Below are 27,907 nucleotides of genomic sequence, written 5' to 3'. Positions count from 1 at the left end.
ACTATGTTAACACTGACAAACAATCTTGACACCTCACAAGTGAGACTATGTTAACACTGACAAACAATCTTGACACCTCACAAGTGAGACTATGTTAACACCTCACAAGTGAGACTATGTTAACACCGACAAACAATCTTGACACCTCACAAGTGAGACTATGTTAACACTGACAAACAATATTGACACCTCACAAGTGAGACTATGTTAACACCTCACAAGTGAGACTATGTTAACACTGACAAACAATCTTGACACCTCACAAGTGAGACTATGTTAACACCGACAAACAATCTTGACACCTCACAAGTGAGACTATTTTAACACCTCACAAGTGAGACTATGTTAACACTGACAAACAATCTTGACACCTCACAAGTGAGACTATGTTAACACTAACATGATCTCACAAATCCACTGATACAATCCTGACACCTCACAAGTGAGACTAAGTTAACACTGACATGATCTCACAAATCCACTGATTTGCCTGCTATTTGGCAAAGATCATTAATGTGATCATTTTTTTTGTTATTCAATTATAAAAAAATTAAAAAATCCAGGTTTACAATAAAATAAATTCATTTTTTTTATTGAGTTTTATATCAGGAGTGACCGTACATCTATTTGCTGTATGATAGACTTACAACTTAATCCATTGTCAAATACAAGAAACAATTGCACCCCAGAATAACTGGGATAATGTCAAACTATTCTATATTCTATTCAAAGACATTCATTGTTTTAACATTTTTATCCTTTAAATCATTAAAAGAACAAATCATTTGTTAATAGTTATCTTTAGTATTATCGGTCACCATATGGCAAAAAAGTTGATTTTTATATAATGCGGCACTAATTTGCATAATGTATACAGTATATTGGACACGCTACACACATGTTGACACATAAAAGTTTAAGTAACTGAACTAATTGTTATAACTTAATGTTATACTACTTTAAAAAAATATCAAATTATTGTCTACAGTATAAATATAAAACAAAAAACTAAACAGTATAATACATAATACTATATAATTGTTTTTACTTAGCCACACAAAGATGGACATAAATATAGACGGAATAGTTTTGTAATGATAAACATTAGAAAATCAGCAAGCGTGAAAATAGACTCAAACCTTTCTGCTTGATATGCCACAGACCAATGAGGCTTTCATGGTATAGTCAAGTCCAATTGATAGCATCTTTGAACTGTAATAGTTGTACAGAGGAATCTTTATTTTCACGATCACTTATTTTTGTCATGTTATCATTTCACAGTATAAATAATATAATACTAAGTTTAGTGGACGAAAGATAGAAATATAAATAAGTTATAATTCTGCAAAGAATTGAATAAATATATAAATAAATATCAGCCTTTGGGCTATTTAATCCAGGTAGTGGCAGAAAAGACATTATAAAACTATTATTTAGGTAAAATTTATATAACATAAATGTATACGGTGGTATTAATTCTAATAGTGTATACAAAAAAATGAGAACAATTTTAACTATAGTTGTCTGTACTGCTTAGGGTAAATAAGAATGGGACTTTGGAATGTCGATGGTATCACAATTGGGATGTGGGTATGCACAAGGTATGGGACATGAGAATGCACATAGGATGTGGAAATGCATGTGTCAATGCAAGTGGAGATGTGGGGAGGAAGTACATGTGATACAGAAAAATACACACAGGAATGCAGACAACAGAACATACATATATTTTTAAATCACATCTAACATGTAAAATGTGAATTATCCAAATAATTTCACCATTTTTAGGCAGTTTATTTTACCACAGCTCATGATATTGTTCACTTATTTTGTACATTTTAATTATTATATTGATTTTGTTCTTTATTCTCGTAGCGTTCCACATATTTCAATAAAGAACATTCAACATTTTAAAAATATGGTTTTTTTTTAATAAAACCAATTTCTTTGGCATTCTAATAACCCATAAACAGTTTGTTAGGTTGAAGTGAAAATTGAGACAAAACTTAAATTTCATTTAAAAATTGCTCCATTTTCAATAATGGTTTTGACTATCGAGACCATAATCAATTCAGGTTTCTAAAACCATCTCAAAGACTTTGTATGGTCCCATTTTCTATAATAAATAAAATACAAGTTTTGGGGGAAAAATGAAATATAAACAAAATGCTATTAATATGAGCATTTTTCTATTGAGCAGGAGAATACAGCTTTAAAGCCATTCTTTTAAAAAACCACAAAATAAAATGTTTTTAAAATCGTTTTTAGAGCAATTGTTAGCTGCAACGCAAAAACAGCCTCAAGTTGACCTCCTTGGGTCCAGATGAAACATTATTTATCAACATATAATAAATATTTATAAATCGTCTTGTCAAACTGTATTGTTCTGAAGGTCGCTAATGATCAGCTTCGGTTGGATCATAAAAGCAGTGTGAACATTTGACAGTCACACCTCCAAATAACAAATTATGTTCATAACCAATGCTACCTACCGGTTTACATGTAGTAACAATTAAGCTGAAACTACAAAAAAGAAATTTGTTCTTATAGATTTTCAAATACAAGCCCTATGAAATCTTTGCTTGCTTTCCAGTTTTCTTTTAACCTACTCTACTATTTACAAAAATATCAGAGATCATTCCAACTGCTGCTCGCACTTGGTCTGCTCTTGTATGAGGTGCCAGTGTATTGTTCACTACTGCCACTTGTGTCTGCCAAGGTAAAAGAAATAATAATTGTTATCATTTCAAAAGAATAATTAGTTATCCGCTTAGTAGCGGATAACTCCTTGTAATCGTCCTGTTTCATCAAATTTTTTTTCTGTATTATACTTCTTTCTTTCTGTCATTTTTGTGCGTCGCGTTTCTCTAAAACGTGTAGACAGAACATATCGTAACTTTGTCAACATATCGACATTTACGTGAACTTGTGCACCTCCTATTTTTGAATGACGTCAGAGTTGCGCAACGTGACTTACGTGCGATTTTATGAATTTCAATGATTGATCATAGACTAAAAACCAAACATAATTTTGTTTTGAAACTTTGTGAAAATTTAAGTCATATCAAGCGCAAACTTTCTATGGATTAAAAATAGCATGTTTCACAAAAAGTTACGCGCGCACGCGCGTTTAAAATTTTAACGTGCGAAATATAAACTTCTAATCAACTTTCTATGCGTTTCATGTCATTTTGAGCATGTCAAAAATTCCCACGCGCGCGAACATTTTTACGCACGCGGTGCACACGTAGCGTTAAAAACATATTTTTTTCGCTTGATTTATGTTTTTTCAGCCTTTTCTAGTAATGTTACCAAATTTTAAACAATTTCGACTTAAAATTACGTCATACGAGCACGTCGAATTAGATAATTTGCACGCGTATTTGGTGAAAAAGTTCAAAAATTCGTCAAAATTATGCCTATTTTTAAACAGTCATAGATTCTAAACTACATGGAGAACTTTTTTTTAATTACATATTCTGGAAGTTGATGAGTTGTAGATATCGGATCATGCATTAATATGGCTAACCGGACATTGTGACGTCATCGTATGGCCACGCGAATATAAAATATAGGATTTTTGTCTCTTTCGTCATAGCTCATCACATTTAATAGAGCGCATCTCCACTTATTCGTTGTCCATTTTCATTCCGATTTTAATATATTCTAGATCTATCAACTATCTTTTGCATGAATTAAAAATTTTTTAATTTTTTTAACGTCATTATGCCTAAAAATTTAAGTCATTAATTTCATCTTTACAGTGAATTTTAATCTGTTATGCCTCGTAAGAATAAAATGTGATAATCACAATTAAAACGTTTTCAGGAAGCTATTTTATTGTAGATACAAAATCATGTGTAAATTGTGCCAATTGAATGTTGTGACGTCATCATATGGCCAGTTAAATAAAAAAAGTCGTATTTTCATCTTTTGCATTATATTTCATTACATTTAAAGCGCGCACCAATATTTCACGTATTCAAATTTTTTCTACACATTAATACGTTGTTGCTGAGATAATTTCATTCAGAAATTTCTACTTTTACATTTCATTTTGAAACCGTCAAGATGTTAAAATTACAATAAAATACGGGTCCCGTAATTTCACCTATTTTACACTGTTTGTGATATGTATACAGATTGTACTGTGTATACTATATGACACAAAATAACAGAATTCAGAAATAACAACATATCATATTCTTCAGTTCAGGTCATAATGCCTTAATATTTTTCTGTGTGCAATATTCTAACGTATGACGTGCACGTGGCGTTTGTCGAGCGGATAACTAACTCGTCAAAGTGACGAGTTTCATGTCTAGTACTTCTTTCCTTCTGTCATTTTTGTGCGTCGCGTTTCTCTAAAACGTGTAAACAGAACATATCGTAACTTTGTCAACATATCGACATTTACGTGAACTTGTGCACCTCCTATTTTTGAATGACGTCAGAGTTGCGCAACGTGAATTACGCGCGATTTTATGAATTTCAATGATTGATCATAAACTAAAAACCAAACATAATTTTGTTTTGACACTTTGTGAAAATTTAAGTCACATCAAGCGCAAACTTTCTATGGATTAAAAATAGCATCATTCACAAAAAGTTACGCGCGCACGCGCGTTTAAAATTTTAGAGTGCGAAAAAGCAACGTCTAATCAACTTTCTATGCGTTTCATGTCATTTTGAGCATGTCAAAAATTCCCACGCGCGCGAAACTTTTTACGCACGCGGTGCACACGTAGCGTTAAAAACATATTTTTTTCGCGTGATTTATGTTTTTTCAGCCTTTTATAGTAATGTTACCAACTTTTAAACAATTTCGACTTAAAATTACGTCATACGAGCACGTCGAATTAAATAAGTTGCACGCGTTTCTGGTGAAAAAGTTCAAAAATTCGTCAAAATTATGCCTATTTTTAAACAGTCATAGATTCTAAACTACGTGGAGAACTTTTTTTTAATTACATATTCTGGAAGTTGATGAGTTGTAGATATCGAATCATGCATTAATATGGCTAACCGGACATTGTGACATCATCGTATAGCCACGCGAATATAAAATATAGAATTTTTGTCTCTTTCGTCATAGCTCATCACATTTAATAGAGCGCATCTCCACTTATTCGTTGTTCATTTTCACCCCGATTTTAATATATTCTAGGTCTATCAACTATGTTTTGCATGAATTAAAAATTTTTTAATTTTTTTAACGTCATCATGCCTAAAAATTTTAATTACGTTGGTCATTAATTTCATCTTTACAGTAAATTTTAATCTGTTATAGCTCGTAAAAATAAAATGTGATAATCACGATTAAAACGTTTTCAGGAAGCTATTGTATTATTGTAGATACAAAATCATGTAAAAATTGTCCCATTCGAATGTTGTGACGTCATCATATGGCCAGTTAAATACAAAAAGTCGTATTTTCATCTTTTGCGTTATATTTCATTGCATTTAAAAGAGCGCGCATCAATATTTCACGTATTCAAATTTCTTCTACACGTTAATATGTTGTTGCTGAGATAATTTCATTCTGAAATTTCTACTTTTGCATTTCATTTTGAAACCGTCAAGATGTTAAAAATTACAATAAAATACGGGTCCCGTAATTTCACCTATTTTACACTGTTTGTGATATGTATACAGATTGTACTGTGTATACTATGTATATGACACAAAATAACAGAATTCAGAAATAACAACATATCATATTCTTCAATTCAGGTCATAATGCCTTAATATTTTTCTGTGTGCAATATTCTAACGTATGACATGCACGTGGCGTTTGTCGAGCGGATAACTAACTCGTCAAAGTGACGAGTTTCATGTCTAGTTATGTTATGTAATCAATGTATGTAATTGGTTATCCGCACTTGGAGGATAACCCCTTGTTGCTTTTTTTTTTCTATCTTATTCTTCTTTCTTTCCCAGAATTTTGTGTCATGTGTATCTCAAATTTTTATTAACATTACATCGTATAACTTTGTCAGAAGATTGGCCTCTAACTGTAGAAGTGCAGGACATTTCATTTTTTTGACTTTAGAGTCGCGCAGCGTAAGTTACGCGCAATTTTATGAATTTCATTGATTGATCATAGATCAAAAACCAAAATTTATTTTGTATTGACACTTGGTAAAAATTTAAGTCATATCAAGGGCAAACTTTCTATTGATTAAAAATGACATGTTTCACAAGAAGTTACGCACGCACGCGAATTTAAAATTTCAAAATGCGCAAAATTAATTTCTAATCAACTTTCTACACTGATCATGAAATTTTGAATATGTCAAAAAATTCCAACGCGCGCGAAAAAATTTACGCGTAAGGTGCGCACGAAGCATGAAATTCATGTTTTTTTCTCTTGAATTATGATTTTACAGCCTTTCCTAGTCATTCTAAAAAGATTGACATCATTTCTAATTAAAATGACGTCATACGAACACGTTGATTTAGACCATTTGCGTGCGTTTTAGTTGCAAAAGTGACAAAATATTGTCAAAATTATGCCTAAGTATTTTGAATCTATTATAGCTCCTCAGGATCATCAATGACCCCCCAATTTTTTTAATTTAATATGTAAGCAGATATGTTGTAGATATGAATTCATGCAGAATCATTACCCCTCGGATGTTATGACGTCATCGTATGGCCACACGAATGTAAAATATAGAATTTTTTACTCTTTCGTTATTGCTCATCACATTAAATAGAGCGCATCTCGCTTATACGTATTCTATTTCCCCCGATATTTTAATACTGTCTAGGCCAATCAACTATCTTTCGCATGAGTTAAAAATATTTTTAATTTTAAGACGTCATCATGCCTAAAAATGTAAATAACGTGGGTCCCCTATTTTCATCTTTACAGTAAATTTCAATCTATTATAGCTCGTCAGAATAAAAAGTGATAATTATGATTGAAACGTTTTCTGGAAGCTATTGGATTATAGATACGAATTCATGTTAATATTTTGCCAATCAGATGTTGTGACGTCATCATATGGCCAGTTGAATTCAAAAAGTCATATTTTCATCTCTTGCGTCAAGTTCATTGAGTTTAACGAGAGCGCATCTCTCTTTTATGTGCCCAAAATTCTTTAAATTTGAATTAATGTAATTATTTAGATAATTATCTTCTAAAATTGTTATCTTTATATGTCAATTTGATGACGTCATCGTGTTAATAATTGAATTATTGGGTCTCGTAATTCCGTCTATGCTACACTGTATATAACATACAGAGTATTCTGTAAATACTGTAATATGCTGTATGCTACAAAATTGGTACAATTTAGCACTGTAAACATACTTAATTCATAATAATTGTCGAAGTTCATATAGTTTAAAGTTTGTGCATGTTGAGTTTGCGCGGGTAACCCGAACTCGTCAAAGTGACGAGTTCAAATCTAGTTTCTATTATATCAGCAAAGATAGAAATTTGTCAGTTTGAACATTGCACTTATGATCAATCAATCTTTCTATTTGTATAGGAATGATTATTACACATGACTTTGGAACTATTTCAGTTCAATGGAGAAATTTACTGAAAAACTTAATATTTATATATTATTGTAAACCAAATACTCATACCATAGCTTCAATTTTAGATTATGTCCAGAATTGTTACAAATTATAATTATTATCCCATATAATAATCCCAGAAAAATCACACTTGACATTATAAGATAAGAGAATTAGACAAACCTTCTTTTTTAGTTATTGATAATTGATTTAGCGTTTGAAAGTTTCGTTTGGTTTCCAGGTCAGTGGTTGGCTTAGGGTCATGATGGGAATAGGAGTATCCCGCACGAGACTGATTCCATGATATCCCGCTACTTCCTGAAAATGATAATTAACAAACAGTCAATACAGAGAGAATGTCATAAGAAGTGGTAACAGTAGCTATTTTAAAGTTTTTCACCTTTAATGTTACTTATTAGATAGAAGAATTTTTAAATTATAAGTACTGGTGTTTCTCTTAGACTAGAATGTTTAATACGGCCATTGGAGTTTAGATTGGGTTTTAAAAAATGTGAATAAAACTGTGCGTTTCTGTTGTGTTTGTAAAAAACATTGGGCTAATTAACAAAAAATTAGCCAAGATTGTCACACTTTATGTCTTCTGAATATTGAATACAAAAAAATAATCATAAAAACAATCATTTTCAATATTGTACTATATTTTCACCTGTGAATTCTTGACTGTTGGAAGGTGATGATTTTTTCTGAAGATCTCCATCCGTTTTTCCACCTTTGTAACTTGAATAACGCGAGTAGAAACCTGTGGTGGCTGTACGTGGACTTGTCGGTAAGGCCATGTCAAATAATGATGAAGAATTTTTATCTTTCCATGGATCTAAAAAAACAATTTCTCAAAACATTATTATAATGCAAGTTTTCAAATATTTTGAAAATGCACAGGATAAATTTTTTCTTGTAAATTTTCAAAGTGTTTGAACAAATAATAATACTTATATGGTTTTGACAAAAAATATAAAGTTACTCAAATACCAGTTTGGAGTTATATCTTAATAATTTGATTGATTAATTATCAAAACATGCAGTGAGTATAATTGATGAACTTTTATTTCACCAAAGAATAATTATGATTTAAGCAATTAAAAAGAATTAGGCCTACAATGTAATTTTTTTTTTATTTTAGAGCATACACTTAAAATAATATGTACTACTAATACTAAGTGTATAAACTATTCTTACATAACTCAACATATTATATACAATGTCATACTACTGTATGTCATGTCATTCTATTAGGTTTCCTAATTCATTAATACTGTAACTGACAGCTACATGTAATGAGTTTTTTTAAACAATTGACCGAACTGTTATTGTTAATGATGTTCCCACCAAAAACATGAAAACTTAAAATTAATAAAATCAGACATTTTAATAAAGATGGCAGCCAATTTTATTTTTTTTTTCAGGTAAAAGTAAATAACTAAAGTGAAATTAAAATGGCGTATTCAAAAAAGAAAAAAATGTTATTTGTTTTAATTTATAACTAGTCTAGTTTAGATTAGATAGATGAAATTGTATAGATTTATATATATTTTTTTATTTTTTTAACTTAAAAAAAAATAATTATAGCAAGTTGAGAATTCTATAACTTTTACACTCACTCAACAACGTTTGATAAACAGGATGTTCTTTTTGTGAATAAATAAACATTTAATTATTACTATAATTTAGTATTTAAAAAAAAATCATTCAAAAAATACAGTAGGCCGATAAACAATGTTTCTTTCTTGAGACTTTAGATCAATTATCACTAATCAGATTACCTGACTTCTTCATTTGATGTGCTTGATTGAAGCCAAAGACTGGTGTATTCACAAAACCTGTGGCTTCTTCATCATATTTTTTTGAAGAGGGTCCAGTGTATGCAAACCTCTTAATAGCTACAAAGGAAAGGTCACATTCTTAATTAATTGTAGAATGCCAAAGTTCATGACATTTTAAAAGAAGAATTATGAATATTGTAGAAATGATATAATAATTTGAGTACAGTACAGTATGCATACTTATTATCATGTCTCAATACAATTTTATATGTTTTATGTTTATTTTAATATTATATAATATCTTATATTAGGTATTACAACATACAGTATGCTCAGCAGCAGCAACATTGTTATTTATAATAAAACATAATAAACATTACTTTCACTTATATTCACAGATATTTTAAATTTGTATACTACATGGTTATTATGAAATAACAAAAGAAAGAAATTCAAAAAAATATTTAAGTTCCAAAAAAAGAAGAGGCGTTAAACTACAGTATCACCATGGCAACACAAATTATTATGTGTATTTTTTTATGAGTATAGAATACAAATTAATAAAACTGAAGTAGGGCCATAATTTCTAGATAGTTTGCACTTTGTACTTATGACTTTCATAGACCTACGCTTCACCTGTCTGGTTTCCATTTCTGCAAAGCACCATCAATCAGATTGAATCTGTTCAGAGACGCTTTACACGATCATGCTTCCCACGTTTTTTTCACATGGATTATGACATGCGGCCGTCATACGAACAAAGGTTACGGACTCTAAAATTACCCACGATTTATAATAGACTTAAATTCATCCGTGTTAAATTTGTTGTGAAGTGCCTCTGTACAGATTTCCTAATTGATGGTGCTTTGAACGTAGAAGTGAGAAACTTGTTTTCAGACATGAGAAGTCTCGTACTAATGCTTTTTTTTATTCTGTTTTTATTTCATTTCCACGGATGTGGGATGAGATTCCGGTATATATAACAGACATGTTTATTTATAATGATTGCAATTTTTATTCTGTTTTATATAAATTCTATGTTACCGGGTTGTTAAATGTTTATCCTTGTTAATGTTATTTTGCCACCAGCACTATCAGGAGAGTCTTTTATCAATTATAGCGATATTTTTTGCTTTTTGACAATCCGCCAGGATAGTGTTCTGCGCTTTTTCTCTGCTTGTTGTTGTTCTATGTAATAATGCTTTTTGTATTGTTTTTGTATTATTTTTTCTGGATAATAAATGAATATGAATATGAATATAAAACAGTGTTATAATTAAATTTAACAATTTGTAGACCATGAACAGTCTTATCAGTATTTTTTAAGAATAAATAAATAGTAAATAACTAAAATGCTATGAATTTTTTCATAAACAGAGCTTTGAATACTGTTACATTATTTATTTAGTTAAAAAAAACTATTACACCTGAACAGACGTTCCAACCCTCCCGATTTATCCGGGAGTCTCCCAAATTTTAACATCACCTCCCGGTCTCCCAAATTTTAAATATATCTCCCGATTTCACATATTTCTATAAAATTCAGTATTGTATTAAATTAAAATCTATCTTCCCACGAAAGTTAATATTACAAGTTAATATAATCTCACACGTCGTACGTACCACCCCGTATGATACAACGAACATGTAATGTATGTAAAGATTGTATAGCATAGTACAGCGTACTGTAAGGCGACGTCTGGAGGAGTATGGAGAACAACCGAGCACACAGCAGCGCAAACACAGACGCATAGATGTTTCAAAATCAAATTATACACACAAAAATTGTGATGTTTCTTGTTGTTTAAAAATAAATGAATAGAGAAAAATAAGATCGTTTCTTTTATTTTATTAATTGTTATTTCGATTGTAACTAGTAATGGTGACGTGGTTAAATGATACTGAAGACCTATTATTACAGATAAATAAATAATACATTATAACTGAAATACTGTACTGTCACCGATGTAATAATATAACAATAAAAATAATACTAATTATGATACACGTGCGTACATGCATACAATGCGTCAACTTCAATATCTCCCTCTGATTTGCAAAGAGCTGTCTTAAGATTCGTTTTGATGACAAATTTATTGCTCTATTTTCAACTCAGTCAATTTTTCAACCCACAAAATATTCTCACTATCAAGATTCATACACACATTTTTCAGGCATCTACTACATATAATGCTTTGACAATTATCTAAAGTAGCAGAATATTTTATAGCTAAGTGATATTTGCTGTGCATCTCTACAGTTACTACAAATTAATAATTATTTTAATTTAATCACCAGGTTAGCGTGAAATCAAACTTTAAAAAACAAAGGTTAGCGAGACACCTGCCAATGCTTTCAGTTACCACTTTAGCAACAACAAACAAAATGAAATGTTGGCACTATGTTTTAAGAAATGGATAAAAATGCCCTCTATTTAAAATTTCGCAAAATAAAGCACCCTCTAGGTTTAATTTTCATTTTAATTTTTTTTCCACTGCTATATCGACCATTAAAAAAAATAAGCATGGCATCTAAACTAAACTTATTTGGCAGATGTACAGTAATAGGAATTATTGCTTGGAATTTTATTTTTATATGAGAGAAAATTGTATTGATGTTGCCAGAGAAATTTATAATTTGATTGGTCTATAATTCAATAATCTTTTACCTTTTTCGAGATGGAATAGATAAGTTGTTATAATAATTTAGGCTATTGAAACAGCATCAGCTGAGTCATGATTGTAAATAAAAATCATGCATGCATATTTTTGAAGTATAAATAAAATTTTACTGATCAATCAGCCAACTGGCTGGCATCATTGTTACAGTGAGGGAATTCAACAACGTGGACGTCATTGGATTTTTTCCCTATTTTACTTCTCATCATCGTTATTGAGTACTACATACAAGGGCTAAGTCAGTTTTACTCACCACAATTTTTACGGTCACAATGCGCCACTTGACAGTGAGCGCATTAAATTTCAAATTAAAATTAGCTTTAAAAAAAAGCTTTAAAGGTCTATGACATCAAATATTATTTTAAGAAAAATCAAACCCAGTATACTGTATCGCTCTAGCCCACAGCATACTAGGGCCAGGCTGATACAATTTACAATTCATAACAATTTACAATTTATAACATTAAACCGTTCTCTTTTGATTATCAAAATGACGGATTAGAAATCAAGTGCATCACTTAATTGACTGTCAGTTAGTGTCGCGCTTATTTAATAATAACATTGTTTGTTTGCTCAGGTAGCAAAACATTGGCTTTTTGATGCCGTTGTTTATTAATTAAACTAGAGGGAGAGCGAGTCTAGGAAGTGTAGACGATGGTTTTCGGAATGATAATGACTCAGGTAAAAAATGTTTTAGAAGGAAATTCTGGCCTGGACAATTTCGGTCGGTTACCATTATCAAAATGCTTTTGATATTGTAAAACTAAACCTACTCACTAACCTTTTTTCTAAGTGTCTTAGATGATTAATAGCGTTTTACGTACAGTATTGTAGATATGAAAAGTGGTAAAAAAGAATAACAAATGCTTGGTAAATTGTACATAACAATCCGATGAAATCTACTAAAAATAGCATAATTGTGTTATAAATATAATACAATATTGTGTGTATAAATGTGGATGGGCGTTTATTAGATGGTATTTGGATGAGGGGGGGGGGGGGAGATGTGGCAATAATTATTTTAATTGATGTTTTATTGAGGAAGTGTTCTGGGCGTTTATTCAAATAAATACCATTCTAATTGGTATAATTAATACATTAACACATTGAGCAGTTTTGGCCTAAGAACGAAGACGTTTTAGACGGCTTGCAACATGGGCAGAAGTATCCCAGAGTCCTAATGGGACACAGATAGCGCACAGTATACATAAAGTCCTGGCAGCTCACTCAACAACTCGGCTATAGGGGTTTCATTCGATTTCAAATAAAAGCTCTTATCATCAGTTCTCTCGATGTAAGTTTATATAAATATTTCCCAAATTTACTCCAATGTTTTATGAATATTAATTTGATCATTATGTACTACTATACCTTCACACGCGCGGTCCGAAAATAAACAACCAACCAAATTTTTCGATTGAAATCAGAAATTTTCTTATAAAATCCTTTATAATATCTTCCTAAGATAGAAATATGGAACAATATCGTAATAGTGGAAACTAATGTTATCAAATCTACGTTTCGCGGTACATCTGAGATAGTTAAATAGGTATCCAAGGCGGAGATTAGTACCAAAGTTTTTCCATTGTACTCGCCTACAGTATGTCAGAATTAACCATAATTTATAGATACAATATACATCGATTTAATGTTTAACAGTCTATAAGTAATGACAAACAATAGGGCAAAGAGCAATAACAATTATGAAGTAATATTAATACAATTTGAATTGTTCTTTTATTGATGCCACATAGATTTCACACAGGTCACCTAGAATATACCTTCTGCTTCATTGCACTCAGTCAACAAAGAAAGTCATATCTTATGACAACAAGTTGATGTGTAATATGTACTTGCTCTACAGATGCTAAATAATGAAGATCTTTGAACTGTTTAATTACATAACAACCAACACTAAACATTTGATACCTTTTGTAGGAAAACAAACCATACTGATACTGTATACAATACAGTATATTTGAAAATTTGTAGTTTTAATTTTCAAGTTTTTAATGCTTAAAAAAGTCAAATGTCATTTTTAATGATTTATCATCTTATTATATTGATAAAAATAATAATGGTATACTGTATGGCGCCCTATTCTTTTTTGGAAGTGCGCCTTAAAAAATATTATTTATTTAATTATTATCATTATTACTTTATTTCTCTAATCTGTTCATCATTTCAATAATGTAACATTAAATGCATAAAATAACGTTTTTTTAAAAATTTATTATTTGTTTTTAAGAATGAAAGAAACAATATATACAGCACTGTACAATATAATAAGTCTTTTCAATAAAAAAAAAAGTTGTACAGTAATTCCATACTTGCAGTTATGACAATATGTTCTCTGAAGGAAAGGCCATAGGGATTGCATTGTTTCACCTAATTGTGTGACACTAATAAGTATAAACCATCTAAAAGAGATGATACAGTGTACTACCCACCATGACATTTAATCATCAATTATCTCAAATCTCATAAGATCCTACTTAAACTAAAAGCTTAGATTTAAGATCAATGAAACAGGTTTCTGTTTAAATAGAGACCAACACTGTTTGTGTAAGGTCGACAAAATGCTATGCAACCAACAATAGGTGAAAAAGAATGTACTGTACTGTATTTCATCATGACAACAACTAAAAAACTACAGTAAGCCTAATGGTTTGTAATTACTACCTGATGTTGACTGTAATCAGTTACTTAGCTCATCAACCAACAGGTTTATCGATAACGTCATATTGCACCTACTACAGAATAAAACCAGTGGCGTGGGAACGATTTTTCAAGTGGGTGGTCAGTACAGGGAGTTGTAAAATAATAATTATTTTACAACTCCCTGGTCAGTGGTAACGCCAAAGGAGCGAGGGGGATGGGCAAATTTATACATCACTAATGCAGGGATTAAAGTGCCATTGATAGACTAGGCCTGAGTCAGAGAATAATGAATCTAAGAATTCTAAAACATTTTGTAATATTCTTATGAATTTTGCCTGGTCCGTAAGTATAGGGGTCAAATCGTCCTGCTACCATGAATTGGGTCTGATCATCCATGTCGCTTCTTTGATAAAGTTGCATTACTTACAGTGTGGCGCTACTGTATTTTTGCATCTACAGTAAATTGAAATCGCTGGACATGGTTTTCAATAAAGTGCGAGTAAAGTAAAGTTAGTACATGTGCACCAATTCCAATTGGCATTAATCAATTATTGATAGGATGGATGTGGCCATGCGATTATTTAAATTACTGTGGGTCTGTTTCTGCTGCATAACGCAAATTATTTTGTTATTCAGTTATTGTAGAATAGATTAAAAATAGATAAAAATAACAAGACCGCGTTACTGCTCAATTTGTGCTCCAAAATAACCAGTTAAATCTGTGGGTGGTCGTCGAACAAAACGTCATCATTACCCAAAATGCAATACACTCAGACGGAAGTAGTAAGTTGGCTGTTTCTTTACATCGACGTCTGTACACGTGTGTGATATCGCCGAACATCTCAAGCATGTTAAAATAATAAAATGTTGTCTCCAGGTCTATAATTATTATCTAGCCTAATTCCTCATACGGCCCTTTCCCACCTGAACTACGGTACTGTTGTCTTTTGCGAGCGCGGTCCTACTAAACATCTAACCGAAACAAAAACGAGACTAAGAATGTTGCAATAACTACCAATCGAGAGTAGATAATTGTTAATTAATTATGAAAACCTTATTTTAAAGCAAAAATCGTCCGAATTTATGTTAAAAACGATGAGTTTAGCCACAAAAACTTAAACCAAACAAGAGTGTCTAAGTCATAGAATATCGCACGCACATAGTGCCTTTAATGAACAATGAGTATTGAACATTATTTTGCATATTTATGTACTGAAATAACACATTTCTATGCTTAATAAAATCATATTTAATATATTATCAAAGGCTCTGAAAACCTTTGTTTCCAGTCAATGTGATGTTTTCCTAAAAAATTATATTATGTAAAACGATCAAAGTAAGATTGTTCATTGTTCTAATATTAAAGGCACTATTAGGGTATTGTATGACGATTGTCGGACGATTGGGTCATCACGTAACTTGTCCAGAATTTACTCGCAATTTTATTCTTTGCAGCATGTTATTTGATTGGCATATCAGTTACCTTTTTATTCACCGCTAGTTATTGAACTTGTCCTTGCCATCACTTTTCACATTTTTTCGAGAGAGAGGTACATTTGATGATTTTCTAGAAAATGGAATGTCAAAAATGTCTTTGGCACGCCGCTCAGATAGAAGTCTGTGAGTGCTGAAACCACAGTCATAATCGTCTCAGGCCAGAATCGTCCCGCTACCTGCTAAAATAGTACAGGGCTTTTCCATCTCTCAACTCAGGTCTACAGGATCGAGGCACAGGGATGTGACGAAATATTATTTTCACTCTGCTATGTTCGAGAGATTAATTGTAAAGTGAAATGCCAATCAAGCATGCAGCGCACGCAGTCATTTGATGTGTGTCACTATAATAGCAATAATTGTTTATCGGACAGAAGATTGTCGGTCAGATAAAAAATGGTGCATCAGGGCTCGATATTTCACTAGTCCGGCCTACAATGTCTAGTTAAAACTGCTCTGGGTTAGTCAATCTTCCGCCCATCAAGCCCGGGTGTCTAGTGACAGTGTGTAAATAATTAGGCTAGAGAATATTTAGGCCTAGACTTTTAAAATGCATTATTAAAATACTCTAGCCACTGGCCTAATTTTTTGTAGTCCATCATTTTTATAGAGCGCCTTCGCAATCCAGTGGCGTATCCAGGATTTTGAAGTTGGGGGGGGGGCCGGGAATTGCCAATTTGCCGACAAAATTGGTGTCATTATCTGTACATACACGACGTCTCTGATCAATATATGTTCTAGGATTACATAGTCATATTGTCTTATATGGGATATCGATGCAAAATTAAAACCAAACCAACATTATCTGTTAGTATGTTGTATTCATATTACAATAAAGAAAGAATTAGGAAAATCTGATTTGTAGTTTTCGAAATATAGGGTCTAAAACATCGCCGAAAATGATCGTTTTTAGCCACGAAAGAAGTAAAACAATTTGCGGCCTCAGTCGACAATTCTATTAACTACGCCATTTTTGGTTAAAATAATTACATATAATTACGTTTTTTAGTAATTTATTTTATATATCACCATTGGAAATATCAATAAAAAATGTTATTAAATGCTTATAAAATATATAAAGTTGTTTACTTAAAGACCCCTTCCCTGCAATTTTGGACGTTTTTTGGAAAATAATACATATATATCACTTTAAAAACATTAAACCATGTCATTCCTTGTCTTAAATGTACGTTTTATGGTAAATTATGATAAAAAGTGAGAAACAATGCACTACCTAAGTAGCTCGCGGCGATCGACCTCTCGTGGACGGTCTTAGGCCTAGCCTAGCTAGGCTTAGTTTTGTAGGCCTAGCTGGTAAACATCGATAACGTACGAACATCGTACGCTAGCTATATACCTAGCCTGACGTTGTATAGTTGCTGCATTTATTGTCTTTCTATTTTTGCCAGACTCCGTTGATACAAATTGGGGAAACCCCGGTATTTTCGCTGAAAAGTTAGGAGTCTTCCATTTGTTTTGGCTTCACGATCGATCGAAAAGTTGGCGAATTACAGGTGAAAAACAAAAATATCAATCCGCGCGCAATGCATTTTGGGATTTATAGCGGGCCGCTATAATTATTAGAATCGATTTATTTTTCACATTTTTAACCGTTTAAAGACGAAAAAAGTTATCGCAATAGGACCATATAGTATTATTTTTACATTAAATATAGTTTGTGATCTTAAATTAGATCAAAAAAACGTAGGGAATGGGGCTTTAACGGAATTCGGACAAATTCATTGCTCTAACTTTGTGTAGTAACGATCAGAGAGATTCATGGTACATGCGCGAGAAAACATTCCGCTGCGGGTGATTCGCATCACCAATCAAATCAGCTAGAATCCTAAATCATTCAACCGTGAGCAATGCCAATCGCGAGAAAGCTCAGCTTTGATTGGCTTACGATGACATCATATCACAAAATGGTGGTTTTGTAGTTGAGCCTCACGGAATATTCTGTTCCAAAAATGAAATACATGGATATTTGTTATGGTATATGTGCTTTTTCTTTAAAAATTTTGAATAATAAAGGCCTCATATCGAGAAAAAAAACCGGGTTTTTGGCACTTATAATAAATATATCTTAGACAAAAAAGCACATGGCATGTGGAACTATAATCTCTTAGCGTAGGAAGACATACAAATCCCAGGTCATGAGAGGCTCAACTGCATGCAAAAACAAGGTTTTAGGGTAAGGTCAAAGACTTTTGAGTAAACAATCTACCGCGTACGGCCGTACGTACGTGCTACATATTTTTTACGTGTTTCGTTAGATGTAATGAAAATAAAAAATAGTTGATCTGAAGGGATCAATGATGATATTATGATGTAAATAAACAAACACTCAAAAGAATTATGTTTACAGTTCAATTATTGTCAGAATAAATAGTTTATTTTTTTCCCCGGCACCTTTGTTTGCCGACGGCCGCGATGATGTGCCGACGGAAACAAAATCAGGGGGGCCCGGGCCCCCGGCCCCCCTACTGGATACGCCACTGTCGCAATCACGTTCCTCGTTTAATTTAACTCTTCCCTGGTTTCACTTACACTATTCATTGTATGCAGATCCAACCTGGAACACCCTAGCAATCGCGCCGAATCAGCAGATCGTGACGCGTTTAGTGGGAACCGACAAGAAAAACTAATAGACGCATGACAATTCAACTTCCAAAGCGATCCGTCAAATGACGCGTGACGCATGACGCTTCGCTGCTTCGCGTTCGGTGTGCACCGGCCTTTAACGAAGGAGAGCAACTAATCACGCTCCTTAAATCAGCGTGTCAAGTCACCAATAAGGGGATTCCCCTGTCTGCTTTCAAGTGCCAATTTACTTCCATTACACCTCACAGTGTATCCAGTGCGGTGTCAGATAAATGCCTCAACTAGTCTTTTAAGCCAGAACAAGTACCAACCAAATGGTTGCTTTTATTGAACAAATCAATTTTAATGTATAAAATATAGTATAGTTAATAAAAAATTTGTTTAATAGAAGTAGGCCTATGTTTATTAATTAGAGGAAGATGCTTCACTTCTGTCTTTGGAATTTTAATTAATTTTTTTCTCCGAAAAAAATCAACCAATTTCGTTACCCAAATTTAGTGACAAAACATGTGCTCTAGTCTCACCATCCCAGCAGCTGGTCTAGCTCTTCTAGCAAGCATCGCGTGTGTGACCGCCGTATGTAAATGTTATGCGCGATTTGAACGATTTGCGCAATTTGAAATTGCGCAAAAAAATCCTTGCGCAATTTGAAATTGCACAAAGAATTCTTGCACAATTTAAAATTGCGCAAGGATTTTTTTGCGCAATTTCAAATTGCGCAATCAACTTGCGCAATTTCAAATTGCGCAAGAAAATCTTTGCGCAATTTTAAATTGCGCTGCACAATTTGTAAATTGCGCAAGATAGTTCTTGCGCAATATGACACCTTTGCGCAATTTGAAAACGAACTGTAAATTTTCAAGGAGTTTAAAATTTAGTATTTTATTATAAATAAATAAGACCATTTCAATGAAGATAATGTTTAATACTCACTTTTTAAAGCCCCATTCCCTACGTTTTTTAGATCTAATTTAAGATCACAAACTATATTTAATGTAAAAATAATACTATATGGTCCTATTGCAATAACTTTTTTCGTCTTTAAACGGTTAAAAATGTGAAAAATAAATCGATTCTAATAATTATAGCGGCCCGCTATAAATCCCAAAATGCATTGCGCGCGGATTGATATTTTTGTTTTTCACCTGTAATTCGCCCACTTTTCGATCGATCGTGAAGCCAAAACAAATGGAAGACTCCTAACTTTTCAGCGAAAATACAGGGTTTTCCCCAATTTGTATCAACGGAGTCTGGCAAAAATAGAAAGACAATTAATGCAGCAACTATACAACGTCAGGCTAGGTATATAGCTAGCGTACGATGTTCGTACGTTATCGATGTTTACCAGCTAGGCCTACAAAACTAAGCCTAGCTAGGCTAGGCCTAAGACCGTCCACGAGAGGTCGATCGCCGCGAGCTACTTAGGTAGTGCATTGTTTCTCACTTTTTATCATAATTTACCATAAAACGTACATTTAAGACAAGGAATGACATGGTTTAATGTTTTTAAAGTGATATATATGTATTATTTTCCAAAAAACGTCCAAAATTGCAGGGAAGGGGTCTTTAAGTTTTTAATATTAGTTTAAGCTAGGCCATGTAACCTAGTCAGATCAGTAGTCCAGACCCTAGCTAGGCTAGAGTAGTATAGCCGGCCGCCCGCGCCGCGCCCGCCCGGTGGAACACCACCGCTTCGTTTTCCTTCGTCGGTTCTTCGACGGTATGCTAACTTATAACAATATTTGCACTACTAAAATAAGGAAATGCGATATTTATCTTTAATTTTGAATCATTCTTAGAAATTACTATAAAAATATAGGTGTGCATGATTTCACAATCTGTCGAAAAACCTTGCGCAATTTGCAGATTACTTGCGCAATTTAATACGTTGCTTGCGCAATTTGAAACACATGTTTCAATTCAAATTGCGCAAGGATTTTTTTTGCGCAATTTCAAATTGCGCAAATCGTTCAAATCGCGCATAACATAAACACAGCCAAATACCCTTTCCTTAATTACATTTTTAAGATGTAATATTCAAATGATATACTTAGTAACTTGTCATTAATATTTTTTTTGTATTACTTTGTGAAATACAGGTACTTTTTTGTTTTTAATTTCTAGGCCTAGTTCTAGGCCTAGCCCTATATTATTTATTATAGGCCTAGCTAGCCAGCAGAGTATGCCTGGTTGGCCAATGGCACCCAGTCAAGTTAGACCATGGCCGGATTTCTATAAAAAAATTACCGCAGTATAGTTCGAAGTCCATGAGTAGGTGCTAGGATTTAGTGTGTGAGGATAGTGGGGTTGGGCGGTCATATTTTATTTGAAATACAGTACAAGGAGAGCAATTTAGTGCATTCACTCATTGCTTTACATGATAAACTTTTTGTCTGTGGCACTACTGTATTTATAAACTAACTAGAACTTACAGTAGTTTAGTTAGTTTTGATTCAGGTGTGCGGTATATACCCAGTAAGATTTAGTCAATAAGCGGACTAGTGAAACATCCAGTGGGCTAGTGAAACTCACATTGAACAAGCCCAGTGGTCTAGCTAGTAAAATTTAAAAAATCGAGCCCTGTGCATATGGATGACAACTATAACCACAGACAAATTGTAAACAATTTGGAAACTCAAATAATTTGACACGATATGATTTGAATGAAATACAACAACAATTGTTACTTAAAAATGATGATTCATGTATAGGCCTACAGTATCCTACAGTATTGTCAACACTCATCCATAATGGTACACTGTGTGCCGTGATGTGTTGTGTTCACAATTTAACAAGGCTACTACTGTGGGTGTGTAGAAAGCGACGATCTCGAATTGGACGACCCCAACGACCCGGGCGACCTCGAATTGGGCGACCTCGAATTGGACGACCTAGAATTGGACGACCCATAACACGAAACCGACGACCCCTATAATAGCCTAGCCTAGGCCTAAGTATGGTATAACATCCCAAAGCCGAACATAACCAAAGATCTTTAAACCATACCTTATATAATACTCGCAAGCAAGCAATTGATTGAAAAAATACAGAAATATCGCCATTTGATACTGAATGTGTCGACACGAACAAACGAACAGATATGGAACGCCAAGAGTGCATCATTAAAACTGCATTCGACTCGATTAGCACACGAAATATCATAAACATGGCAAACCAGGCCCCTTTTTCATGGTTTGACCAGCTCCATGGTTTGGTAAAAATATTTTTATACCTCCATGGTTTGACCGTATACAATGCATGTGTGAAATGTAAAGCTTTCTTATGGCCCTCCCCATGCAGGATTAGGCCAAGTTGAGCCGCCGACAAGTTGAGGCGCCGCCAGAAAAACGTTATTTTCTATGAAACGCCAAATGCTTACTTTCGCCAGTGCTCGTTTCTATTTAATAGAAGTTCTATTTACGAATTAAAAGACGTTTACTATATAATTTCAATATAAAATTTAATGACAAAAGGAGAGATCGACGTTTCGGTACCATCATAGAACCATTTTCAAGATCAAGTGAATACAAAACAATAATAATTATGTGCACTAAGCACCAAAGTTGGTGACAGGAAATGCTAATTTGGGGCTAATTAAGTAATTAGCTCCTCCTACTGAGTTAGATAAACAATTTAGCTTTGATGGAATCCGATTGTTTATTGAGTGTAGGTTTTATCTCTTTGATCCACAACATCTCCTTAATTAAGCAATCAAACTTATTGTTGCATTTAGATAAGCAGGGCTCGATTTAGTGCTAGCCCGGCGTACAATGGCTAGTAAAAACAGCTCCGGGCTACCTAAAGTATCTTCCTTTAAGCCCGGATGGCTAGTAGGTTGTGGGAACTCGAAATTGGGACGAAATGACCTCATAAAAATAATTCCAGCATAAAAGACATGCCTTGGCAACATCAGCAAAAAAAACCACTCGCGCGCTGCTGTGGCCATAACAAGAGATGAAGTAGGCGGAGCCTCTCATAATCAAGCAAATTTCCCGAATTATGATTGGCCATTTATGTTTTTGTTACTCAGGTTATTGTGAAGTAGGCGGAGCTTCATTATCAGGTCCAACATTTCACAAAAATATGACCAAAAATAAAGAACTGTGATTGGCCAAATGTAGTAGAATTTTGTCAATGTTAAAAATAACTTGTCTGGTCTTGTCATCAGGCCTGGTTGTCACATATCAGAGCTAGGGATATTTTGTAGGGCCGGGTGGCTGGCTCTATACCAGCTGTTGGTAGGCCATGGAGGCCATATTTTATAATGCGTAGGCCTAGATAGAATCAAAAGCCAAAAAGCTTGGTATTTTTTAATTTGTTTAAAATAAAACCAAAAATAAATCATTTAGTGATAAAAGGCCTCTGTAAGCTTCAATAAGACAATAGGTTCGGTATGCAGTCTCAAGACACAAGAGTTTGTATTGTTTAATTTGGCATCATGATTGCTGCTCAGCAGCTAGGTACTACCATTTTGGTAGCAGTAGGCCAGGTGCTCCAATGCAATCTAGGTAGGTCTATCCTAGCTACCCTACTACAGTTATCTAATATGGGCCAGGTTAGTTAGGGCTAGGCTAGGCCTAAGGTAGACAGAATCTAAAAAGTTTTCTCGGCTAGGCCCAACAACAAAAAGACCTCAATAAATCAATTCTGTAAATGTGATGAGCATGAAATAGACTATGCGACGCAAAGTTAATTTTTATGTGAACAATAAAGAAATACAATTTTGTGTAATTTTTCAAGCAATATTACAGTATGTATGTAAATGTGTAGCAATTCCCGATCGTTAAGATTGTACAAAATGCCTGTATTCATTTATATGGTGGCCCTGCTATCACGGTACGATATGAGTGGGCTAGTAAAATAATGTATGGGCTAGTGAAATCTACAGTGAACTAGCCCAGTGGGCTAGCAACATGAAAAAGATAAATCGAGCCCTGGATAAGACTCTAAAGTATTCTGAGATATCACCAGTTATGCCATATTGTTTTAGGTGATCGCCTATAATACTTTTGTTATGTTCATTAATGCGTTTGTAAAGGTGTCGGCAAGTGTAACCGACATAGTTTGTATCACACTAACCACATTGAAATTTGTACACAACGCATTGTGAATTAATGATTCTGGGTTTCATTTCTTTAGGTTTTAAGGTGTCACCTACAGTATCTTACGACTAGTAAATACTGGTAAAATATCATTTTCAATCTTCGCACTAAGTTGTTTAGTAACCGTGTTACTAAACACAAAATATATATTTCAATCAACAAGTTTGATCCTTGTACGGTAGTACAATCCTAATAGGCTGGGGAGATTCATCAGTTAGCATATCTTCATTAGTATTACTAGGAGTCACACAAGTATTAATGGATTGGTTGAAAGCCTTAACAATTAGACTAATTTTATTTAAAACTTTATTAAAAAAAGATCTAAAGGATAATTCAACTTTTGAAAAATCTTAGTTACATTATCAACCTCTGATAGGAAAATGTCATGCGTAGATGACAATTTGTAGGCCCTATTAAGCATTGTGTGAATTAGATTACGTTTATGTTTGATATCCACATGGCTATCATAATGTAATAATAAGCCTTTATTAGTGGATTTCTTATATACTTTGGTTTCAAGAGATACATCGTTTTTTGAGATAGTCATACCTAAAAAATGTATTGAGTTATCTCTAGCAATTTCCATTGTAAAATCAACGGCATCGTGTGAATTGTTCAAAGTGTTCAAAAAATTCTGTGCTGAAACCTGGCTTCAAGGCATGAATACGATTGTGTCATCAACGTAGCGACGATAGAACTGCGGCATTTTCCCTGTTGCTTGTAAGGTATCTTCAATGTAACACATGAAAACATTTGCCATCAGTGGTCCAAGCGGTGAACCCATGGCTACGCCATCAACCTGCTCGTATAGATCACCATCATATTGGAAAAGTTGATTTTTGGTCGCAATTGTAAGTAGGTCCTTAAGACCTTGTTTATCGATAGATAAACCGTGTTCAATGTTAAACCAGTCATCTTTAAAGGCCTTATGAACAAGAATGTTAATGGTCTCATCAAGTGGAACATTGGTGAATAGAGAAACTACGTCGTAAGAGACCAGAACATCATCTGAACCAATTTCAGTAGAACGTAACTCTTTAGCAAAATCAAAAATGTCTGGTATAGAGTATTCGTTGCTGGCTAATGGTTTTAGCTTCTCATCTAACCATTGTGCTAATTTAAAATTGTAAGTGCCAGTGGCTGAGAGTATTGGCCTAATAGATAGATTTTCTTTGTGCGTCTTGGGAAGACCATAAAGATGGGCTAACCTCGAGCCTTGTGGTTCTATTATATCAATTATTAGATATAACGATGTTTATATATCATGGTTTTTAGTATATATTATTAAATATTATAATTAAAGAGAAATAATTATGAATATCTGACTTGTAGATTCCAAAATATAAGGCCTAAAACATGACCGAAAATGATCGTTTTTAGCCAAAAATGACGTAAACATGTTGCCCCCTCAGGCGGCAGTTGAAGTAAAATAATTGCATAAAATCACCGGTTTTTAGTAAAATATTTTGTGTATTAACATTGTAAAATTCAATAAAATATGATATTAAAAGATAGTAAATAAAAAATAATAATTATTTAACCTCATTCGAAGAATATCAATACTCTATTAGTCCTGAGAGACAACGTGATTTTACGTGGTAGGCATACACGCGAGAAAAATATTATGGAGTGCACTGCATTTTTACCTTGAAAGATTAAAACAATTAAATTATTAAATATGACTACTTTCCTTTGCTGTTTCAAACCAATAAAATTGTAGTATGTAATTATTATTTATTTTCATGACACAATAAACCTAAAGACCATGAACTTATGTAGGGCCTACTAGGACACCACTCTATCACTACGCGAAATGTCGTAAAAGACGCACTGGCCGTTTCATAGAAAATACCGGCGGCTCAACTTGTCGGCGGCCCAACCGGTCATATCCCCCCATGCACATGTTACGCTGCTTGGTAGGCCTATAGTGTTCGTTATAAGAAGACGAGATGTAATTATACGTCCATGGTTTAACCATGTATTGTATAATATTTATTTCTTTTTAATTTATTTTTAATATGTCGAATGCAGTTTTAATGATGCACTCTTGGCGTTCCATATCTTTTCGTTTGTTCGTGTCGACACAAATGGCGATATTTCTGTATTTTTTCAATCAATTGCTTGCTTGCGAGTATTATATAATACGCCGTGGTTAGGATTCCGGCACCGGAACTCAACTGCCCACCGTTAGGGAATCCGACACGATATTGCGCATGCCCAGAGCTCTGGGAAGTGAATTATAGCTTGCACTAATAGTGCCACACACCACACCACCGAGAGTCGGAGTGTTATAGGGATTTACTGTAGCCTAGATAGTCGAGTCGTTGCGCGAGCGAGAGATGGATGAAACTTGGCCTATGCCATACATGAATTAATAATTAAAATACGACTACGCCACGCGTTAAAATAATTATAATGATATTAATAAGAATCAGTATCTATCTAAGAATCGTAATGCTGTTTTTAACGTTGCGACCCCGAATTCCCGAACAGTTTTTTCACATCCACGCGGTGGCTGCCGTCAACAAATCAACTTGTGATTGCATGTTATGTACAGTATATTAAATGCGTTATGAAAAATCATAAAACTAGTCATGTAATTATATAATTCATAATGATATGAAGTTTATATATGAATGAAGCATCTAAAAAATGGTTGATTCAACCATTTTTTAATTACAAAATAAATAGGCCCACTGGTCACGTCTAACTGGTAGCCCTAGCCTAGATTAGTGGATCCCGCATTAGTAGGCATCTAGGCTAGTTCGCCGTGTGGCGCAGCTATGAAATGATCCATCGCTGTATAGTCAAAGAATTGGTATAGTAATAAGTATAGAGAGTCGCCGATTACCTCGCTCTGGGCATGCGCAATAGCGTGTCAGATTCCCCTAACGCTGGGCAGTTGGGTTCCGGTGCCGGAATCCTAACCACGGCGTATATAATAAGGTATAGTTTAAAGATCTTTGGCTATGTTCGGCTTCGGGATGTTATACCACACTTAGGCCTAGGCTAGGCTATAGGGGTCGTCGGTTTCGTGTTATGGGTCGTTCAATTCGAGGTCGTTCAATTCGAGGTCGTCGCTTTCTACACACCCCTACTACTGTTAGTGTTTAAGTTACTACTACTACATTCCTACTACTAGACAAGAGGGTAGCCTAGGTCTACTGACTGTACGTCTACAGGGAAAATTTTCATTTAACAATTTTGTTTAGCAATATTGCTAATCAAACTGATTTTTAAGTCGAGAAACATAGTTTTGTATTGTATTTTTTGCTACACAATTTTCAAAATGTGTAGCAATAAGGTTGTTTTGTATAGCTTTTTGCTACGCTACACTGGCGAAAATGTTCCCTGGTCTAGGCTAGTCCTAGTCAGACTGTCACTAGCTCGCTTGCCCTGTTGGCTGACACGGTGACATCCTTCTTCCTTTTGACAGGAGAAAGCACACAAAACACATACAGCTGTTCTAGTCAGAGAGGGCCTAGCCTACACACTGTTATTAAGTATAGATTAAAGTTTTACAACTGTTTTAACAATCAGATTTAAAAATGACCATATAAAACGATCAGGCACATGTCTACGTACATTTGTTCTCTTCCTTTTGCTCCCTCATTCTAGTAATGCATAGTAAACATCTCACTACATGTTGAAAAAGAGTGTCATATTACTACTTTCAAAGTTGTTTTTCAACCCTTCTTTCAGAACAATTTTCTGTCAATCAATATTTCACAACAAAAACTTACGTACTCTATACCGCGCCGACTCTAAGCTCGCTAGCTATTGCCCTAAATAATGGTGGTGGCCATGCTCATCTTATACGCGCACATATCTACTTGATGGCGGCGGTATAACAGTTTGTTCAGCAACAACAAGGAAGTGTGAGAGTTTAAAATAACTTATACAAAATAATTGATATGTTTATGATGAGTACAAATTTCATTCGGTGACAGCTGAAAGGTTGTATTTTCACGAGGCGCATTGAAGAGAACCCGTAGACCTATAGGCCTTAGCATGCAATAACAATATCCAAGGACATAATATAGGGAAGTTTCATGTG

At 33.7% G+C, this 27,907-nt stretch overlaps 1 protein-coding gene across 1 annotated transcript; it reads right to left on the bottom strand.

Annotated features, from left to right (window-relative positions):
• Positions 1-246: 246 nt before the first annotated feature.
• Positions 247-27,646, bottom strand: LOC140054145 (uncharacterized). The gene is made up of 5 exons (XM_072099030.1): positions 27,436-27,646; positions 9,312-9,428; positions 8,198-8,365; positions 7,714-7,848; positions 247-2,711 (listed from the first exon to the last, which is right to left on the bottom strand). Exons 1-5 carry the CDS (start codon positions 27,461-27,463, stop codon positions 2,629-2,631), a joined length of 531 nt encoding a protein of 176 aa, XP_071955131.1. The 5' UTR covers positions 27,464-27,646; the 3' UTR covers positions 247-2,628.
• Positions 27,647-27,907: the final 261 nt, after the last annotated feature.

Source organism: Antedon mediterranea, chromosome 7 (assembly GCF_964355755.1).
Source record: "Antedon mediterranea chromosome 7, ecAntMedi1.1, whole genome shotgun sequence".
Classification (NCBI taxonomy): Eukaryota; Metazoa; Echinodermata; class Crinoidea; order Comatulida; family Antedonidae; genus Antedon; species Antedon mediterranea.
Note: the sequence above shows the minus strand (reverse complement) of the source record. Positions and strands in the feature narration are given on the sequence as shown.